Source organism: Panthera tigris, chromosome F3 (assembly GCF_018350195.1).
Source record: "Panthera tigris isolate Pti1 chromosome F3, P.tigris_Pti1_mat1.1, whole genome shotgun sequence".
NCBI lineage: Eukaryota > Metazoa > Chordata > Mammalia > Carnivora > Felidae > Panthera > Panthera tigris.
Window position 1 is genome coordinate 5,877,471 of NC_056678.1, and position 17,427 is coordinate 5,894,897.

General features: G+C 35.5%; 1 protein-coding gene across 4 annotated transcripts in view; it reads right to left on the reverse strand.

Moving 5' to 3' along the window:
* CATSPERE (catsper channel auxiliary subunit epsilon) overlaps nucleotides 1-17,427 on the reverse strand; it is a 194,203-nt gene that overhangs the window by 88,809 nt on the left and 87,967 nt on the right. For 3 of the 4 annotated variants that reach the window (XR_006213984.1, XM_042976315.1, XM_042976316.1), the window contains exon 8: nucleotides 851-957. The exons of the other annotated variant lie outside the window; for it this stretch is intronic. Coding sequence is in view for 2 of the 3 variants with exons in the window: in XM_042976315.1 (XP_042832249.1) it covers nucleotides 851-957 (107 nt within the window). In the remaining variant the exon portion in view is untranslated. The remainder of the gene's footprint in view (nucleotides 1-850; nucleotides 958-17,427) is intronic. 4 annotated transcript variants of the gene reach the window in all.

Consider the following 17,427-nt stretch of genomic DNA (forward strand, 5'->3'; position numbering starts at 1 on the left):
TTTACTCACGAACTCAACTTCTTTGCATCGTCTGAAATGCATTGCTTTCTGCTTTCTCGGGTCTCTGCTCAAAGGCCCTTGTATATGTTGCCTCTCTGGAATGTTCCCCCAATTGACTAACTTTTATTTCTTTTCAATAATGCAGATTTCACCTCTTTAGGAAAGCCCTCCTTGATTCCCTTTTATTCAAACCTTCGTTTGTGCACCCTCTGTTCTATTTCTCCTGGGTTCACCTCTATCATAATGTCTATTTGCTTCCTTGTCTCCCCAATCAACGTAAGGTCATTGAGGGCAGGAATTGTATGTTTTAGTTATAAGCACCTTGCCCTGTGCCTAGTGGTAATAGACTAAGAAAGGCTGTCTAAACCCCATGGTCACATACTAAATAACTTTAACTGTAACAGATTTTATCCCTCAGGTAGAATTTGTTGTGTGTATGTGTACTGATGGTGGTAATGATTTTGGCATCAGTTAAACCACTGTGGTTCGCTTTTCTGAATTGCCAGGAAACGTTTTGAGATACTGACAGGATTTGCCAACATCCAAGGCTAAACTTGGACTAAAGTTTAGCTATTAATATGAAATTATAAAACTATAATCAAGAAGTGTGACTGGCATTTTCTAAGTTGGTAACCAGTTCTGATTATCGCAATTTTTTGTGTGTATCATGAAAGAAGCTACTTGGCAATTACACATAAGATTATTCCATGAAATTTCACTAGGTATTTAGAATTTCGTTTACTTTAAATTTCTGGTAGTTACTTTACAAAATTTAAAACAAAATTTATGTATGAAGTTTTAAAACAAATTAAAAGTAATGCTTTAATTTCAAAGTTTTAAAATTAAATACCCGTTCTTCATTTTACTATCTGGAAAATAAACATTTCTCTGCAGACTTGTAAATATGATAGGCTTCTGTCCCAAAGTGGCCAACTGCTTGCTAAGTATTATGGAATTCTGTAAGACAACAAAAAAATTCCTCTTTTTACTTTTCATAGACAAAATTATTCTGAAATTATATCATGATGTACTGAATTTGTTATTTTAGCTAAGACACTATTTATATTTATAGATTTGCCACAGTTTCAAGATCAGGTTTTTTCTATCGTAATGCTTCTTCTTCCATTGAACTTTATGAATTAAAAAGAAGTTATAATACCCTTTCCAACATGTTGAAAATAATATACATAATCAGATTCCTGAATGAATTGAGATTATGGGAACCTTTAAATACATTATGTCTTAACTTTAATGACATACATAATGGAGTTTCTAAACTAATCTGTTAGAATTATTTCTATACGAATCTGACTTCAAAACAACACCCTCTCTTTCAAGGTAGGTTTCAAATGACATCTGGAGGCTTTAACAAAACTTCTTTTAGTATAACAATAGATCTGACTTGCTGCTTCTTTTTCTAATGAGATTGAAAGAGAAGTTGAACTTCCTGGAATTTTTCCTAATAGGTATTTTTGGAATAGAGGCAATGGTTTCATTATGGGGAATGCCTAGAATAAAATATCAGATAATGACAGCCAGTCCAAAATTCCATGGCTTCCTTCTGCCCTAATCCTCCAATAATGCTCCAGTTAATTTCCTAGAAATGTCAGCCACCAACAAAGGAGGCTTTGAGATTGCTATGATGAGCATCAGGGTGTATTCATATGGGATTATCTAATAGGATTTAACCTAATTTTGAGAGTGAACGTGGTCAGGTCCTTAGGGCCTCCGAAGCATACACATTCACTGATTTTGATAGAGAAATATAGGTTTGCGTGGTAAATAATGATGGATATTTTAAGTTTCATTCCAGAAAATTATATTCACTATTCAGGATTTTAAATACAATACAACTGTCTTTAATATAACTGCAAAGGAAAGGAAGGGAATAAATGTAGCAAAGAATAAGATAGGAATAAAATATAATAAGTGACATATACAAAAAATAATAGAAAAAAGGATAGGTTAAGAAACATTAAGACAATCCTGCAAACAAGCTTAAAAACAGGTTTTTTCATTAAGAGGATATAATTCATGGTCATTAAAGATAGTTTTATAAATATGGCAAAAATTAACATATAGAAATTATAAATATATAAAAACACATTTATTATATTTCTTAGAATTTACCAAATGAAGGCTACTATTATGTATCCATGTTATTTAACTGGAAGTCTATATAAACATCATTTTTAATGATAGCATGATATTCAATTAAGTGATTATCAGCATTGATTTAACACTCCCCTATTGGACATTTAGGTAACTTTATTCTTTCACTATTATAAATATTATTGCCATGGATATCATCAGATGTACAGTTTTTTTCAGTTAGGACTATTTCTTTTGATGAGATTCTGGGAAATGGGATTACTGGGTCACAAGCTATGAATCCTTTAAACATTCTTAATGCATATTCTTGAAACGATTTCTAAAAGGACCATGCCAGTTCACTTTACTATTAGGAATCTATGACAGAACAAACTTCACTATGGTGATGTCAAACTTTGCATTATTGTTTTTAAAAGTATTTTTCTAGTTATAACATGAGTATATGGTTTTACACGTTTTGAAACTTAACATACTTTTTGTTTATCTCATCTGAGTTTTCAGCAGTATTTGACACATTGGACTATTGACTAGTCTCCCCTTGGAAACACTCTCTTACTCGGCTTCCATGTTACCGTTCGCTCCTTGCTGTTGGAGACCCCCTGATCTTGGTCCCAGATTCTCTTCCTCCCAGTACCCTTCTCATACTACATTCTCTTCCTAGGGAATCTTATTCAATCGCATGGCTTCAAGTATCATTCAGTTTCCATAAAAATGCTCAAATTCTATGGCCCAGATCCCAAATTTTGTATTTAGTTCAATATCAATGTACCTGACTAGATTTTTAACAATGATTTTGCTTGTCTTGCAAACACTTCAAACCAATGTGTCTAAAACTGCACTGCTGCCTTGAGGTTTCTGCCTCCTAAACCTGTGTTTGTGTTTGTTGAATGAATAAAGTAGAAAAAAATCTCACAAGCTAGAAGAGAATATAGTTCTTTTGCAATGTAGCTGTGAGTGGAGTGCTCCAGACGGAATGAACAGGAGTCACAGAGGCTCTGAGGTGGGAGAGGAATTATTATGGTTGAGGAATTGAAAGAGAGATAATGGCTAGAAAGTAGTAAGAGAGAAAATAGTGCAGGAAAAGGTTAGATAAAAGATAGGCAGAGGCCACATCATGCTAAGCATCGTAGGTTTGGAAAATAGTTTGGATTTTACTTTTAGTACAATGGGCAAATGTTAAAGATTTTAAAATATAATTATAACTATTTTATTTTGAAATAGTTTGACTCACAAGGAGTTAGCTTTCCCCAATGACAATAGCTTTATATAATCTTAGTGCATTGTCAAAACCCAAGAAATTGAGGAGGCAGCACTATTCACTCAGGTATGAATCTTATTAAGATTTCTCCATTCTGTTTTACAGGTGCTCTTTTTTTTATATAGTTCTGTGAAATTTTATCACATGTCTAGATTTATGTAACTGTCACCACAATATAGAACTGTTATAAAATATAGATGGTAGAACTGTTCCATTACAAAGAAGAAACCCCATCATGTTAACTCTTAAGAGTCATAACTGCCTGCTAACTCTGACTTTTGGCAATCACTTATCTGTTTTCAATGATTACAGTTTTGTCACCTCTAAAATCTTCTTCTTCTTCTTCTTCTTCTTCTTCTTCTTCTTCTTCTTCTTCTTCTTCTTTTTTTTTTTTTTTTTTTTTTGATTCTGGAACAACATTGTCTTTATTTATTTATTTTTTAATATGAAATTTATTGTCAAACTGTTTTCCATACAACACCCAGTGTTCATCCCAACAGGTGTCCTCCTCAATGCCCATCACCCACTTTCCCCTCCCTCCCACCCCCTATCAACCCTCAGTTTATTCTCAGTTTTTAACAGTCTCTTATGGTTTGGCTCCGTCCCTCTCTTACTTTTTTTTTTTTTTCCCCTTCCCCTCCCCCATGGTCTTCTGTTAAGTTTCTCAGGATCCACATAAGAGTGAAAACATATGGTATCTGTCTTTCTCTATATGACTTATTGCACTTAGCATTAACACTCTCCAGTTCCATCCACATTGCTACAAAAGGCCATATTTCATTCCTTCTCATTGCCAAGTAGTATTCCATTGTATATATAAACCACAATTTCTTTATCCACTCATCAGTTGATGGGCATTTAGGCTCTTTCCATAATTTGGCTACTGTTGAAAGTGCTGCTATCAAAGGGGGCACATGGGTGGTTCAGTTGGTTAACCATCCAATTCTTGATTTCAGCTCAGGTCATCATCTCATGGTTTGTGGGATTGAGCCCCACATTGGGCTCTGTGCTGACAGCATGGAGCCTGATTGGGATTATCTCTCTCTCTCTGCCCCTTTTCCTTGATTGTGATCTCTCTCTCCCAAAATAAATAAATAAACATTAAAACAATATTCTATAAATGGAATCATACAATATACAACACTTGAAATCGGCTTTTTAACTCAGCATCATTCAAGTTGTTATGCATATCAATAGTGCATTCTTTAAACATAAAAGCTGAAACTATAAAATTCTTAGAAGAAAACAGACAGAAACCTTCATGACATTGGATTTGGCATTGATTTCTTGGGTATGACTCCAAAGGCACAGGCAACTAAAGGAAAAATAGACAAATTGGAAGTCTTTGAAATTTAAGACTTTTTGCATTAAAAGACACTATCAAAAGAGTAAAATGGCAACACATAGAATGGAAGAAAGTATTTTCATATCACATACAAGGGATTAATATACAGAATATATAGTGAATGTCTAAAACTCAACAACAACAAAAACAGTTAAAAAACAGGCAAAGGACTTGAATAGCATTTATCCAGAGAAAATTATACAAATAGCCAATAGGCATGTGAAAAGATACTCGACATCATTAATCATTAGGGAAATGCAAATCAAAACCATGGTGAGATATAACCTCACATCCATTAGGATGACCTTGGAAGTTCATAGAGCTTGCCTGGCTAAGATGTAAGTAAGGAGTGTTTGCAGTCTGGGAAATGTCTGGTTGAGAAGCAGCAAAGAGACCAGCAAAACTGGGTCTCCTTCGAAACTTCAAGGCTGAAGGCAGCCTGACCCTGCCTGTGGATCAACATGTTTCTCCACTCTGTAAATGCTTAATCTAAAGTATTAAAACAACCCCCTTCCTATGACATATATACTGTCCCCGTCATGTTCCCTTTGCCTGTCTGCACGTCACTGCCCTGATTGTACTGTTCCCCCAATAATTTTTTAGTATGCTTTGTTCCTGCTTTTGAAACTACACATTCCTTTCCCCTGTACCTCTTGAAATGTACTAATAAGATTCTCAATAAAAACTTTGCTTGGAGAAGAGCTTTGCTTGGGGCCATTGCCACTAGAGCGCTTGGCCCCCTTGCCCTCTCCTTTCTCTGATTCAGGAGTCTGGAGTACTCTGTCATCCACCACCCCAGGGTTTGCTGGTCAAACCTGAAAGGTGACTGTTATCAAAGATAAAGGCTTTACTGATAAACTTTAAGAAGACGTAATGCCTGTCCTTCTCAAAGTCTTCCAAAAAATCAAAGAGAAGGGAATGGTCCCAAACTCATTTTACAAAGCCAGAAAAGGACACTACCAGAAGAAAAAATTATAGCCCAATATCCCTGATGAATATAGATGCAAAAAATTCTCAATAACATACTAGCAAATTCAATAGCATATTAAAAAGATCATACATAATGATCAAGTGGGATTTAACCCTGGAAAACAAGGATGGTTCGACATATGCAAATCAATAAATGAGTTACATCACATTAATAGAATGAAAGACAAAAATCATGATTATCTCAGTAGACACAGAAAAAACATTTATGATAAAACACCCATTTATGATAAAACTCTTTTACAAATTACATATAGAAGATACATAACAAAGGCAATATATGACAAGACCACAGCACAGCTAACATCATACTCAGCTTTTCCTCTAATATCAGGAACAAGACAAGGGTTTCTATCCTCACCACTCTTATTCAACACAGTACTGGAAGTCCTAACCAGAGAAATCAGGCAAGAAAAAAAAAGGCATCAGAATTGGAAAGGAAAATGTAAAATTGTGTCTGTTAGCTGATGATATGATGTTGTATATAGAAAATCCTAAAATACCACAAAAAAACAAAAACAAAAATAAACCTTATTCGATCTAATCGAGTTATTAAAGTTGCAGGATACAAAATTAAAATACAAAATCAGTAGTATTTCTATATACCAATAATAAATTGCCTTAAAAGAAATAAAGAAAATGATCTCATTTACAATAGTATCAAAACAATGAAATGCTTAGGAATAAAATTAACCAAGGAGGTGAAGGATTAGTACTCTGAAATTACAAAAAAATTGATGAGAGAAACTGAAGACACAAATAAATGAAAAGGTATTTCTGTGTTCATGGATTAGAAGAATTAATATGGTTAAAATGTCTATATTACCAAAAGCCATCTATAGATTCAGTGTAATCCTTATCGAGAGTTCAATGACATTTTTCTGTAGAGGTAGAAAGAAGAATGCTAAAATTTATATGGAACCAAAAAAGATTCTGAATAGCCAAGTTAATCCTGAGAAAGAAGAATAAAGCAGGAGGCACCACACTTCGTGATTTCAAAATATGTTATAAAGCTATAGTAATCAAAACAGTATGGCAGTGGCATAAAAAATAGATCACTGGAACAGAATTGAAAGTCCAGAAATAAACCCAAGCATATGCAATCAAGTAGTACTTGACAAAGGAGCTGAGAACACTCAGTGGAGAAAAGACAGTCTCTTCAGTAAATGGTGCTGGGGAAAATTGGATATTCATTAGTAAAAGAATGACACTAGACGCCGATCTTACACTACTCACAAAAATTAACTCAGAATTGATTAAAATATTAAATGTAAGATCTGAAATTATAAAACTCCTAGAAGAAAACATAGGAAACAATTTTCTTGATGTGGGTCTTGGCATTGACTTTTTTGTGATATGATATAGCACAAAAACCAAATCAAAATTAAACAAGTGGGACATCCATTGTCACTGCAAATGGCAAGATTTCATTCTTTTTATGGCTGAGCAATATTCACATATAATAGTCATATATACATAATATACACACACACACACACACACACACACATATATATATATATATATATATATATATATATATATATATATATATATATACCTATGTTTACTGCATCATTATTTACAATAGCCAAATTATGGAAACAACATAAACGTCCATCAACTGATGAATGCATAAGGGAGATATGAGATGTATATATCCCATTAGTAAACATGGGGATGCATATATTCCTTTGGATTACTGTTTTTGTATTTTCTGGGCAAATACCCAGTAGTGAGATTGCTGGATCATAGGATATTTCTATTTTTAATTTTTTGAGGAACCTCCGTATTGTCTTCCACAGTGGCTGTACCAGTCTGCATTCCTGCCAATAGCGTACAAGTGTTTCTTTTTCTCCACAGTAACCAAAACTTGTTGTTTCTTGTGTTTTTTATTTTGGCCATTCTGACTGATGTGAGGTGATATCTCATGGTGCTTTTGATTTTCATTTCCCTATGATGAGTGATCTTGAGCATCTTTTCATGGGTCTGAGGGCAATCTGTCTGTCTTCTTTGGAGAAATGTCTGTTTATGTCTCCTACCCATTTTTTTAGTTGGATTATTTGTTTTTTATTTGTGTTGAGTTGCCTAAGTTTTTTTAAATATATTTTGATACTAACCCTTTATTAGATATGTCATTTGCAAATATCTTCTTCCATTCAGTAGATTGCCTTTTAGTTTTGTTGTTTCCTTTGCTGTGCATACAATGGAATATTATTTAGCCTTAAAAAGAAGAAAAATTCTGACACATGCTACAACATGGATGAACCTCGACTATTTCATGCTAAGTGAAGTAATCAGTCACAAAAAAACCAAATGCTATATGATTCCACTTATATAAGGTATTTAGAGTTGTCAAATTCTTAGAGACGGAAGCACAACCATAGGAATGTACTTAATGCCACTAAACTGTACACTTAAAATAGTTACTAAAATGATAAATGTTTATGTATATTTTACATAATTTTTTTAAAAAGTACTTTCCTTTAAATATTTAAGGGATCCTGGAGTGGGCTGTTAGATAGTGCCCTAATATGACACTGAAAGAACATGCAGTCATCTTTCTGCCTTATTTCTAAGTTTTGGATATTTTTTCTTAATACATAGAAGTTCCTAAGAAATTTCACCTCTGAAGGTAAAAGACACTGAGAAAAACACTTAAGATGGCAATTCGTATAAATTCTACATACATGTTTATTAAAGCATTTAAATATATATATTTAATTAGATTTATTCACTTTTATATTTATATTTATAAATATAAATTCATATTTATTTAATTTTTATAATTAAATACATTATAATGTATAAAGTATTAGATTACATTATACATTATAATGTATAAACTATTAGATATGTATTTAGTTATGTATAATTAGAAAATCTTGATCAACTATCTCAAATTCAGAAAACAGCACTGAATTCTAAATAACAACAAAATATTTTTTTAAGAGTTTTTTTTTTAATTTACATCCAAGTTAGTTAGCATATAGTGCAATAATGATTTCAGGAGTAGAATCCAGTGATTTCCCCTACATAGAACACCCGGTGCTCATCCCACCAAGTGTCCTCCTTTAATGCCCCTTGCCCATTTAGCCCATCCCTCCACCCACAATCCCTCCAGCAACCCTCAGTTTGTTCTCTGTATTCAAGAGTTTATGTTTTGTCCCCCTCCCAGTTTTTATATTATTTTCGCTTCCCTTCCCTTATGCTCATCTGCTTTGTATCTTAAATTCCACATGTGAGTGAACTCATATATTTGTCTTTCTCTGACTGACTAATTTTGCTTAGGATAATATACTCTAGTTCCATCCACGTAGTTGCAAATGGCAAGATTTCATTCTTTTTGATTGCCAAGTATTACTCCATTGTGTGTGTATGTGTGTGTGTGTGTGTGTGTGTGTATTACTATTATATTCAAATATTTTATTATTTTTGAAAGAGAGAGAGACAGAGTGTGAGCTGCAGAGGGGCAGAGAGAGAGGGAGACACAGAATCTGAAGCAGGCTGCAGGCTCTAAGCCATCAGCACAGAGCCCAACGCGGTACTTGAACTCACGAGCTGTGAGATCATGACCTGAGCCAAAGTCAGACGCTCAACTGACTGAGCCACCCAGGTGCCCCTAAACCACATCTTCTTTATCCATTCATTTGTCAGTGGACATTTGAGATCTTCTCATACGTTGGCCATTGTCGATAGCAGTGCTATAAACATTGGGGTGTATGTGCCCCTTTAAAACAACACACCTGTATTCTTTGTATAAATACATCGTAGTGCAATTGCTGGGCTGTAAGGTAGTTCTATTTTTAATTTTTTGAAGAACCTCCATACTGTTTTCCAGAGTGGCTGCACTAGTTTTCATTCCCACCAGCAATGCAAAAGGGTTCCTCTTTCTCCACATCCACGCCAACATCTGTTGTTGCTTGAGTTGTTAATGTTAGCCATTCTGACAGATGTGAGATGGTATCTCATTGTGGTTTTGATTTGTATTTCTCTGATGATGAGTAATGTTGAGCATTTTTACATGTGTCTGTTAGCCATCTGATGTCTTCTTTGGAGAAGTGTCTATTCATGTCTTTTGCCCATTTCTTCACTGGATTATTTGTTTTTTGGGTGTTGAGTTTGATAAGTTCTTTATAGATTTGGGATACTAGCCCTTTATCTGGTATATCATTTGCAAACTTCTTCTCCCATTCCTTTAGTTGCCTTTTAGTTTTGCTGATTGTTTCCTTTGTCATGCAGAAGCTTTTTATTTGAGGTCCCAATAGCTCATTTTTGCTTTTGTTTCCCTTGCCTCTGGAAACATCTGGAGATGTGTTGAGTAAGAAGTTGCTGCAGCCATAATCAAAGAGGTTTTTGCCTGCTTTCTCCTTTAGGATTTTGATGGCTTTCAGTCTTAGGTTTAGGTCTTTCATCCATTTTGAGTTTATTATTGTGTATGGTGTAAGAAAGTGGACCAGGTTCATTCTTCTGCATATTGCTGTCCAGTTTTCCCAACAGCATTTGCTGAAGAAACTGTCTTTATTCCATTGGGTATTCTTTCCTGCTTTGTCAAAGATTAGTTGGCCAGATGTTTGTAGGTCCACTTCTGGGTTTTCTATCTTGTTCCATTGATCCACAACCATACTGTCTTGATGATTACAGCTTTGTAGTACATCTTGAAGTTTGGAATTCTGATGCCTCCAGCTTTGGTTTTCTTTTTCACGATTGCATTGGCTATTCGGGGTCTTTTGTGGTTCCATATAAATTTTAGGATTGTGTGTTCTGGCTCTGTGAAGAATGCTGGTGTTATTTTGATAGGGATTGTATTGACTATGTAGATTGCTTTGGGTAGTATCAACATTTTAACAATATTTGTTCTTCCAGTCCATGAGCATGGAATATTTTTCCTTTTTTTTGTGTGTGTCTTCTTCAGTTTCTTTCATAAGTTCCTATAGTTTTCAGTGTATAGGTTTTTCACCTCTTTGGTTAGGTTTATTCCTAGATATTTTATGGTTTTTGGTGCAATTGTAAATGGGATCGATTCCTTGATTCCCCTTTCTGCTGTTTCATTATTGGTGTATAAAAATGCAACCGATTTCTCGCATTGATTATATATCCTGTGACTTTGCTGAATTCATTAATCAGTTCTAGCAGTTTTTTGGTGAAATATTTTGGGTTTTCCATATAGAGTATCATGTCATCTGCGAAGAGTGAAAGTTTGACTTCCTCCTTGCTGATTTGGATGCCTTTAATTTCTTTGTGTTGTTTGATTGCTGAGGCTAGGACTTCCAATACTATGTTGAATAACAGTGGTGAGAGTGGACATCCCTATCGTGTTCCTGACCTTAAGGGGATAGCCTTCAGTTTTTCCCCATTGAGGATGATATTAGTGGTGGGTCCTTCATATATGGCTTTCATGATCTTGAGGTATGATCCTTCTATCCCTACTTTCTTGAGGGTTTTTGTCAAGAAAGGATGGTGTATTTTGTCAAATGCTTTCTCTGCATCTATTGAGAGGATCATGTGGTTCTTGTCCTTTCTTTTATTAGTGTGATGTATCACATTGATTGTTTTGCAGATATTGAACCAGCCCTACATCCCAGGTATAAATCCCAGTTGATCATGGTGAATAATTCTTTTAATGCATTGTTGGATCCAGTTGGCTAGTATCTTGTTGAGAATTTTTGCATCCATGTTCATCAGGAAACTGGTCTATAGTTCTCCGTTTTAGTGGAGTTGTTGTCTGGTTTTGGGATCAAGGTAATGTTGGCCTCATAGAATGAGTTTGGAAGTTTTCCTTCCATTTCTATTTTTTGGAATAACTTCAAAAGAATAGGAGTTACCTCTTCTTTAAATGTTTGGTAAAATTCCCCTGGAAAGCCATCCAGTCCTGGTCTCTTGTTTTTTGGGAGGTTTTTGATTACTAATTCAATTTCTTTGCTAGTTATTGGTCTGTTTGAATTCTCTATTTCTTCCTATTTCAGTTTTGGTAGTTTATATGTTTTTTGGAATTTGTCCATTTCTTCCAGATTGCCAAATTTATTGGCATATAATTGCTCATAATATTCTCTTATTATTGTTTGTATTTCTGCAGTGTTGGTTGTTATCTCTCTCCTCTTTCATTTTTTATTTTACTTACTTGGGTCCTTTCCTTTTTTTTTTTGTTTTGATCAAACTGTCTAGGGATTTATCAATTTTGTTAATTCTTTCAAAGAACCAGTTCCTGGCTTCATTGATCTGTTCTGTTTTTTTGGTTTCGATAGCACTGATTTCTGTTCTATTCATTATTATTTCCTGTCTTCTGCTGGTTTTGGGTTTTATTCCCAAACCCAGCTTCTTTTTCCAGCTTCTTTTTCCAGCTTCTTTAGGTGTAAGGTTAGGTTGTGTATCTGAGACCTCTCTTCCTTCTTAAGGAAGGCTTGTATCGCTATATACTTCCTTTTTATGACTGCCTTTGCTGCATCCCAGAGGTTTTGGGCTGTCGTGTTATTTTCATTGGCTTCCATGTACTTTCTACTTTCCTCTTTAATTTCTTGATTAACCTACTCATTCTTTAGTAGGATGTTCTTTAATCTCCAAGTATTTGTACTTTCCAAATTTTTTCTTGTGGTTGATTTTGAATTTCATAGTATTGTGGTCTGAAAATATGCATGGTATGATCTCGATGTTTTTGAACTTGTTAAGGGCTGATTTGTGACCCAGTATGTGATCTATTCTGGAGGATGTTCAGTGTGCACTTGAGAAGAATGTATATTCTGCTGCTTTAGGATGAAATGTTCTGAATAAATCTGTTAAGTCCATCCGGTCCAGTGTGTCATTCAAACCCATGGCTTCCTTGTTGATTTTCTGCTTACATGATCTGTCCATCTGCTTACATGATCTGTCCAGTAGGTGTGTTGAAGTCCCCTACTATCATGGTATTATTATCAATGAGTTTCTGTATGTTTGTGGTTAATTGATTTACATATTTGGGTGCTTTCATATTGGGGCATAAATGTTTACAATTGTTAGATCTTCTTGGTGGACAGACCCCTTAATTATGATAGAATGCCCTTCTTTGTCTCTTGTTACAATATTTATTTTAAAATCTAGATTGTCTGATATACATATGGCTATTCCAGCTTTCTTTTGGTGACCATTAGCATGTTAGATGGTTCTCCATCCCCTCACTTTCAGTCTGAAGGTGACTTAAGGTCTAAAATAGTCTCTTATAAAAGCATATACATGGATGTCATTTTCTTATCCATTATGATACCATATGTCTTGATTGGAGCAGTTAAGTCTATTGATATTTAGAATGAGTACTGAAAGATATGAATTTATTGCCATTGTGTTGGCAATTGTGTAAAGTTGGAGTTTCTGGTGGTGTTCTCTGGTCCTTTCTAGTCTTTGTTTATTTTGGTCTTTTTTGTTTTGTTTCATCTTTTCTTCCCTCAGAGAGTCCCCCTTAGACATTCTTGCAGGGCTGGTTTAGTGGTCATGACTCCTTTAGTTTTTGTTTGTCTGAAAACTCTTTATTTCTTCTATTTTGAATGACAGCCTTGCTGGATAAAGAAGTCTTGTCTGCATATCTTTCTGATTCAGCATGTTGAATATATCCTGTCATTCCTTTCTGGACTGTAAAATTTCTGAGGGTAGGTATACTGATCTGTCTTCCCTTGTAGGTTAAGGACTTTTTTCCCTTGCTGCTTTCAGAATTATTTCCTTGTCTGTACATTTTGTGAATTTGACTATTATGTGCCTTGTTGATGGTTGGTTTTTGTTGAATCTAATGGGAGTTCTCTGTTTCTTGGATTTTGATGTCTGTGTCTTTCCCCAGGTTAGGAAAGTTTTCTGCTATGATTTGCTCACATAAACCTTCTATCCCTTTTTCTCTCTCTTCATCTTCTGGGACTCCTATGATTTGGATGTCATTCCTTTTCAGTGAGTCACTGAGTTCTCTAATTCTTATATTGTGCTCTTTTGCCTTAGTTTCTCTCTCTTTTTCTGCTTCATTATTCTCCATAATTTTGGCTTCTGTATCACTGATTTGCTGCTTTGCTTCATCAATGACATCAATTCAAGATTGCATCTCAGTTATAGCGCTTTTAATTTAGTCCTCACTTGATTTTACTTCTTTTATCTCCTCAGAAAGGGATTATACGTTTTTTTTTCAACCCAAGCTAGTGTTCTTATTATCATGATTCTAAATTATAGTTCAGACATCTTGCTTATATCTGTGTTGATTAAGTCCCTGGCTGTCATTTCTTCCTGTTCTTTCTTTTGGGGTGAATCCCTTCATTTTGTCATTTTGGAGGGAGAAAAAGAATTAATGAAAGAAAATAAGAGAGACAATCTGGGGGAGGAGCCAAGATGGCAGAACAGCATGGAAGCTTTTTGTGTGTCTCACGTCCATGAAATACAGCCAGACCAACACTAAACCATCCTACACACCTGAAAACCGATTGGAAGATTAACACAACAATCTGCACAACCTGAACCACAGAATTCAGCAGGTACATGACATGAAGAGCTGAACTTGGGGAGCAAGAAGCCCTGAAAGGTAGGGAACCCATTTTGCGGGCAGAGAGAGGATGGAGACTGGGGAGCGGGGGAGCATACGGAGAAAAGCACCCCTCCCCAAAAGCAGCTGGAGAGAAAGTAGAAAATTGGAAACAGCCTCAGGGACTAAACTAAAAAGGGAGAAAGGAGAAAGGAGAGGGTTTAAATTCCATTAAGACTGTAAACTAGGGGAGTGCAAAGGCTGCAACTCCGCAGCTTGATACTGGCGGTGCTCTGGTGGGAAAGGTGAATGCCCAGGAACAGAGTGGGGTCTGGGAGGTTCTCAGGCCACATGGGGAAAAGCGGTTCCATTGATGGAAGGATATTTGGTAGAGACTGTTGAAGCCACCTGGTCTCGGCAGACCCCAGAAGGCAGCCACATTCACTGGTGCTGGGGCAAGGTTGTTGAGGGTGAAGCCTGGTGTCAGTTGTGTGTTGCGATTTTCCACGGTCCCTGAAATGCTGAGGCTACACTGTCTCGCAAATTTTTGGGGGGTCGGGCTGGCACCTAGCTGCAGTCTTAGGGCACCAGCAACAGCACGATCCAGCCGGTGTTTGTGGGTGCAGCCAACATTCAGCCATTGCTCATTAGTCCATCACTCGATGAGACCCTCCCGCAGAGGGGCAGAGTGGATCAAAGCCGCAGTCCTTCAGAAGTAAGCGGCCGGGGAAAACAGCCGCATCTGAGACAAAACTTGGGAGAGAGGTACTGCCTGGGCCTGGTCACGGAGAGTGAAAAAGTGGGGAGTGGATGAGAGCTGAAGACAGAGGACTGGTGCACGACTGCTGATGCGGGAGAACAGACTGGGTGGCTGGGCGGGTCCATTTTTCACCGCTCGGGCGCATGTGCCATGTGCACCGACAAGCACCACAACAATCCACCCCAGTAGGTTAGCAGCGCCATCTAGGGGAGAGCGGAGCTGTTACACCGAGCCCTGCCCAACTGGGCCAACTTTGCTCTTCAAGAACACAAACCTCACCGCCGGCTTAAGCTATGGACTATAAAGAGCTACATGGACTGACCTCTAGGGGAAAACAAAGCAATTTCAGTCCTACTTCAATCTGTTAGCAGGTTCATCTATGCAATTTTTTTTCTCTCTTTCTCCTTTTTCTCTTTTATAATTCTTTTCTTTTTCTTGAATATAGAAAGAGAAAAGACTCATTTTTATTTTCAATTTTTATTAAAAATATCTGTCTTTAATTTTTATTACTATATTTTTTACTTTTGTGTAAATGTTTTCAAATTCTACTTTACTTCCATCATTTTATTTTAGTCTACTTCAGTGTACTCACATTTTCAAATTTTCAAAAAATTTCCTTTTTTTCTTTTTTTTTCTTTTTCATTTCTTTTCTTTTTTTCATTCTTTTCTTGAATGCAGAAAGAGAAAAACTTCATTTTCACTTTCAATTTCTTTTAAAAATATTTTTATTTAATTTTTATTACTACATTTTTTGCTTTTATGTAAATTTTTTCATATTCTATCTTACTCCCATTATTTTATTTTAGTCTACTACCGTGTATTCACTTTTTCAAATTTTCAAATGATTCCTTTTTTGTCTTTTCCTTTTTTCTTTTTTAAATCTTTTTTCTCTTTTTCATTTCTTTTTTCTTAAATACAGAAAATGAAAAAATTCATATTTATTTTTAATTTTTATTAAAAATATCTTTCTATAATTTTTCTATTATATTCTCTACTTTTGTGTATTTTAGTCTACTTTAGTATTCATTTTTTCAAATTCTCAAACGATTTCCTTTTTTTCTCTCCCCCCCACCTTTTTTGTTTGTTTGTTTGTTTGTTTCTCTAATCTGTCAAATCACTTTCTACACCCAGACCAAAACACACGTGGGATCTAGTATCATCTGTTCGATTTGTGTGTGGGTGTGTTTTTAATTTTTAATTTTAATATTTTTTTAATTTTAATTTTTTTAATTGCAATTTTTCTAGCTCATTAATTCTTCTCCCTTCAAAATGACAAAACGAAGGAATTCACCCCAAAAGAAAGAGCACAAAGAAATGCCAGCCAGGGATTTAACCAACACAGACACAAGCAAGATGTCTGAACCAGAATTTAGAATCACGATAATAAGAATACTAGCTGGAGTTGAAAATAGATTAGGATCTCTTTCTGCAGAGATAAAAGACGTAAAAAATATCCAGAATGAAATTAAAAATGCTATAACTGAGTGCAATCATGGATGGATGCAGCGGCAGCAAGGATGGACAAGACAGAACAGAGAATCAGCAATATAGAGGACAAACTTATAGAGAATAATGAAGCAGAGAAAAAGAGGGAGATTAAGGCAAAAGAGCATGATTTAAGAATTAAAAAAAATCAGTGACTCAAAAAAGGAACAACATCAGAATCATAGGGGTCTCAGAGGAGGAAGAGAGAGAAATAGGGGTAGAAGGGTTATGTGAGCAAATCATAGTGGAAAACTTTCCTAACCTGGGGAAAGACACAGACATCAAAATCCAGGAAGCAGAGTACTCCCATTAGATTCAACAAAAACTGACCATCAACAAGGCATATCATAGTCAAATTCACAAAATACTCAGGCAAGGAAAGAATCATGAAAGCAGCCAGGGAAAAAAAAGTCCCTAACCTACAAGGGAAGACAGATCAGTTTTGTAGCAGACCTATCCACAGAAACCCGGCAGGCCAGAAAGGGGTGGCAGGATATATTTAGTGTGCTGAATCAGAAAAATATGCAGCCAAGAATTCTTTATCCAGCAAGGCTGTCATTCTAAATAGAAGGAGAGATAAAAAGTTTCCCAGACAAACAAAAATTAAAGGAGTTTGTGACCAGTAAACCAGCCCTGCAAGAAATATTAAGGGGGACTCTCTGAGGGGACAAAAGATGAAAATATGTATATGTATGTATGTGTATATATGTGTGTGTGTGTATATATATATATATATATATATATCACATATATATGTGTGTATATATATATATATATGATATATATATACATATATATATATATATATCAAAAGCAACAAAACATTAGAAAGCACCAGAGAACACCACCAGAAACTCCAACTCTACAAGCATCATAATGGCAATAAAGTCATATCTTTCAGTACTCAGTCTAAACATCAATGGACTCAATGCTCCAATCAAAAGACATAAGGTAACAGAATGGATAAGAAAACAAGACCCATCTATATGCTGTTTACAAGAGACCCACTTTAGACC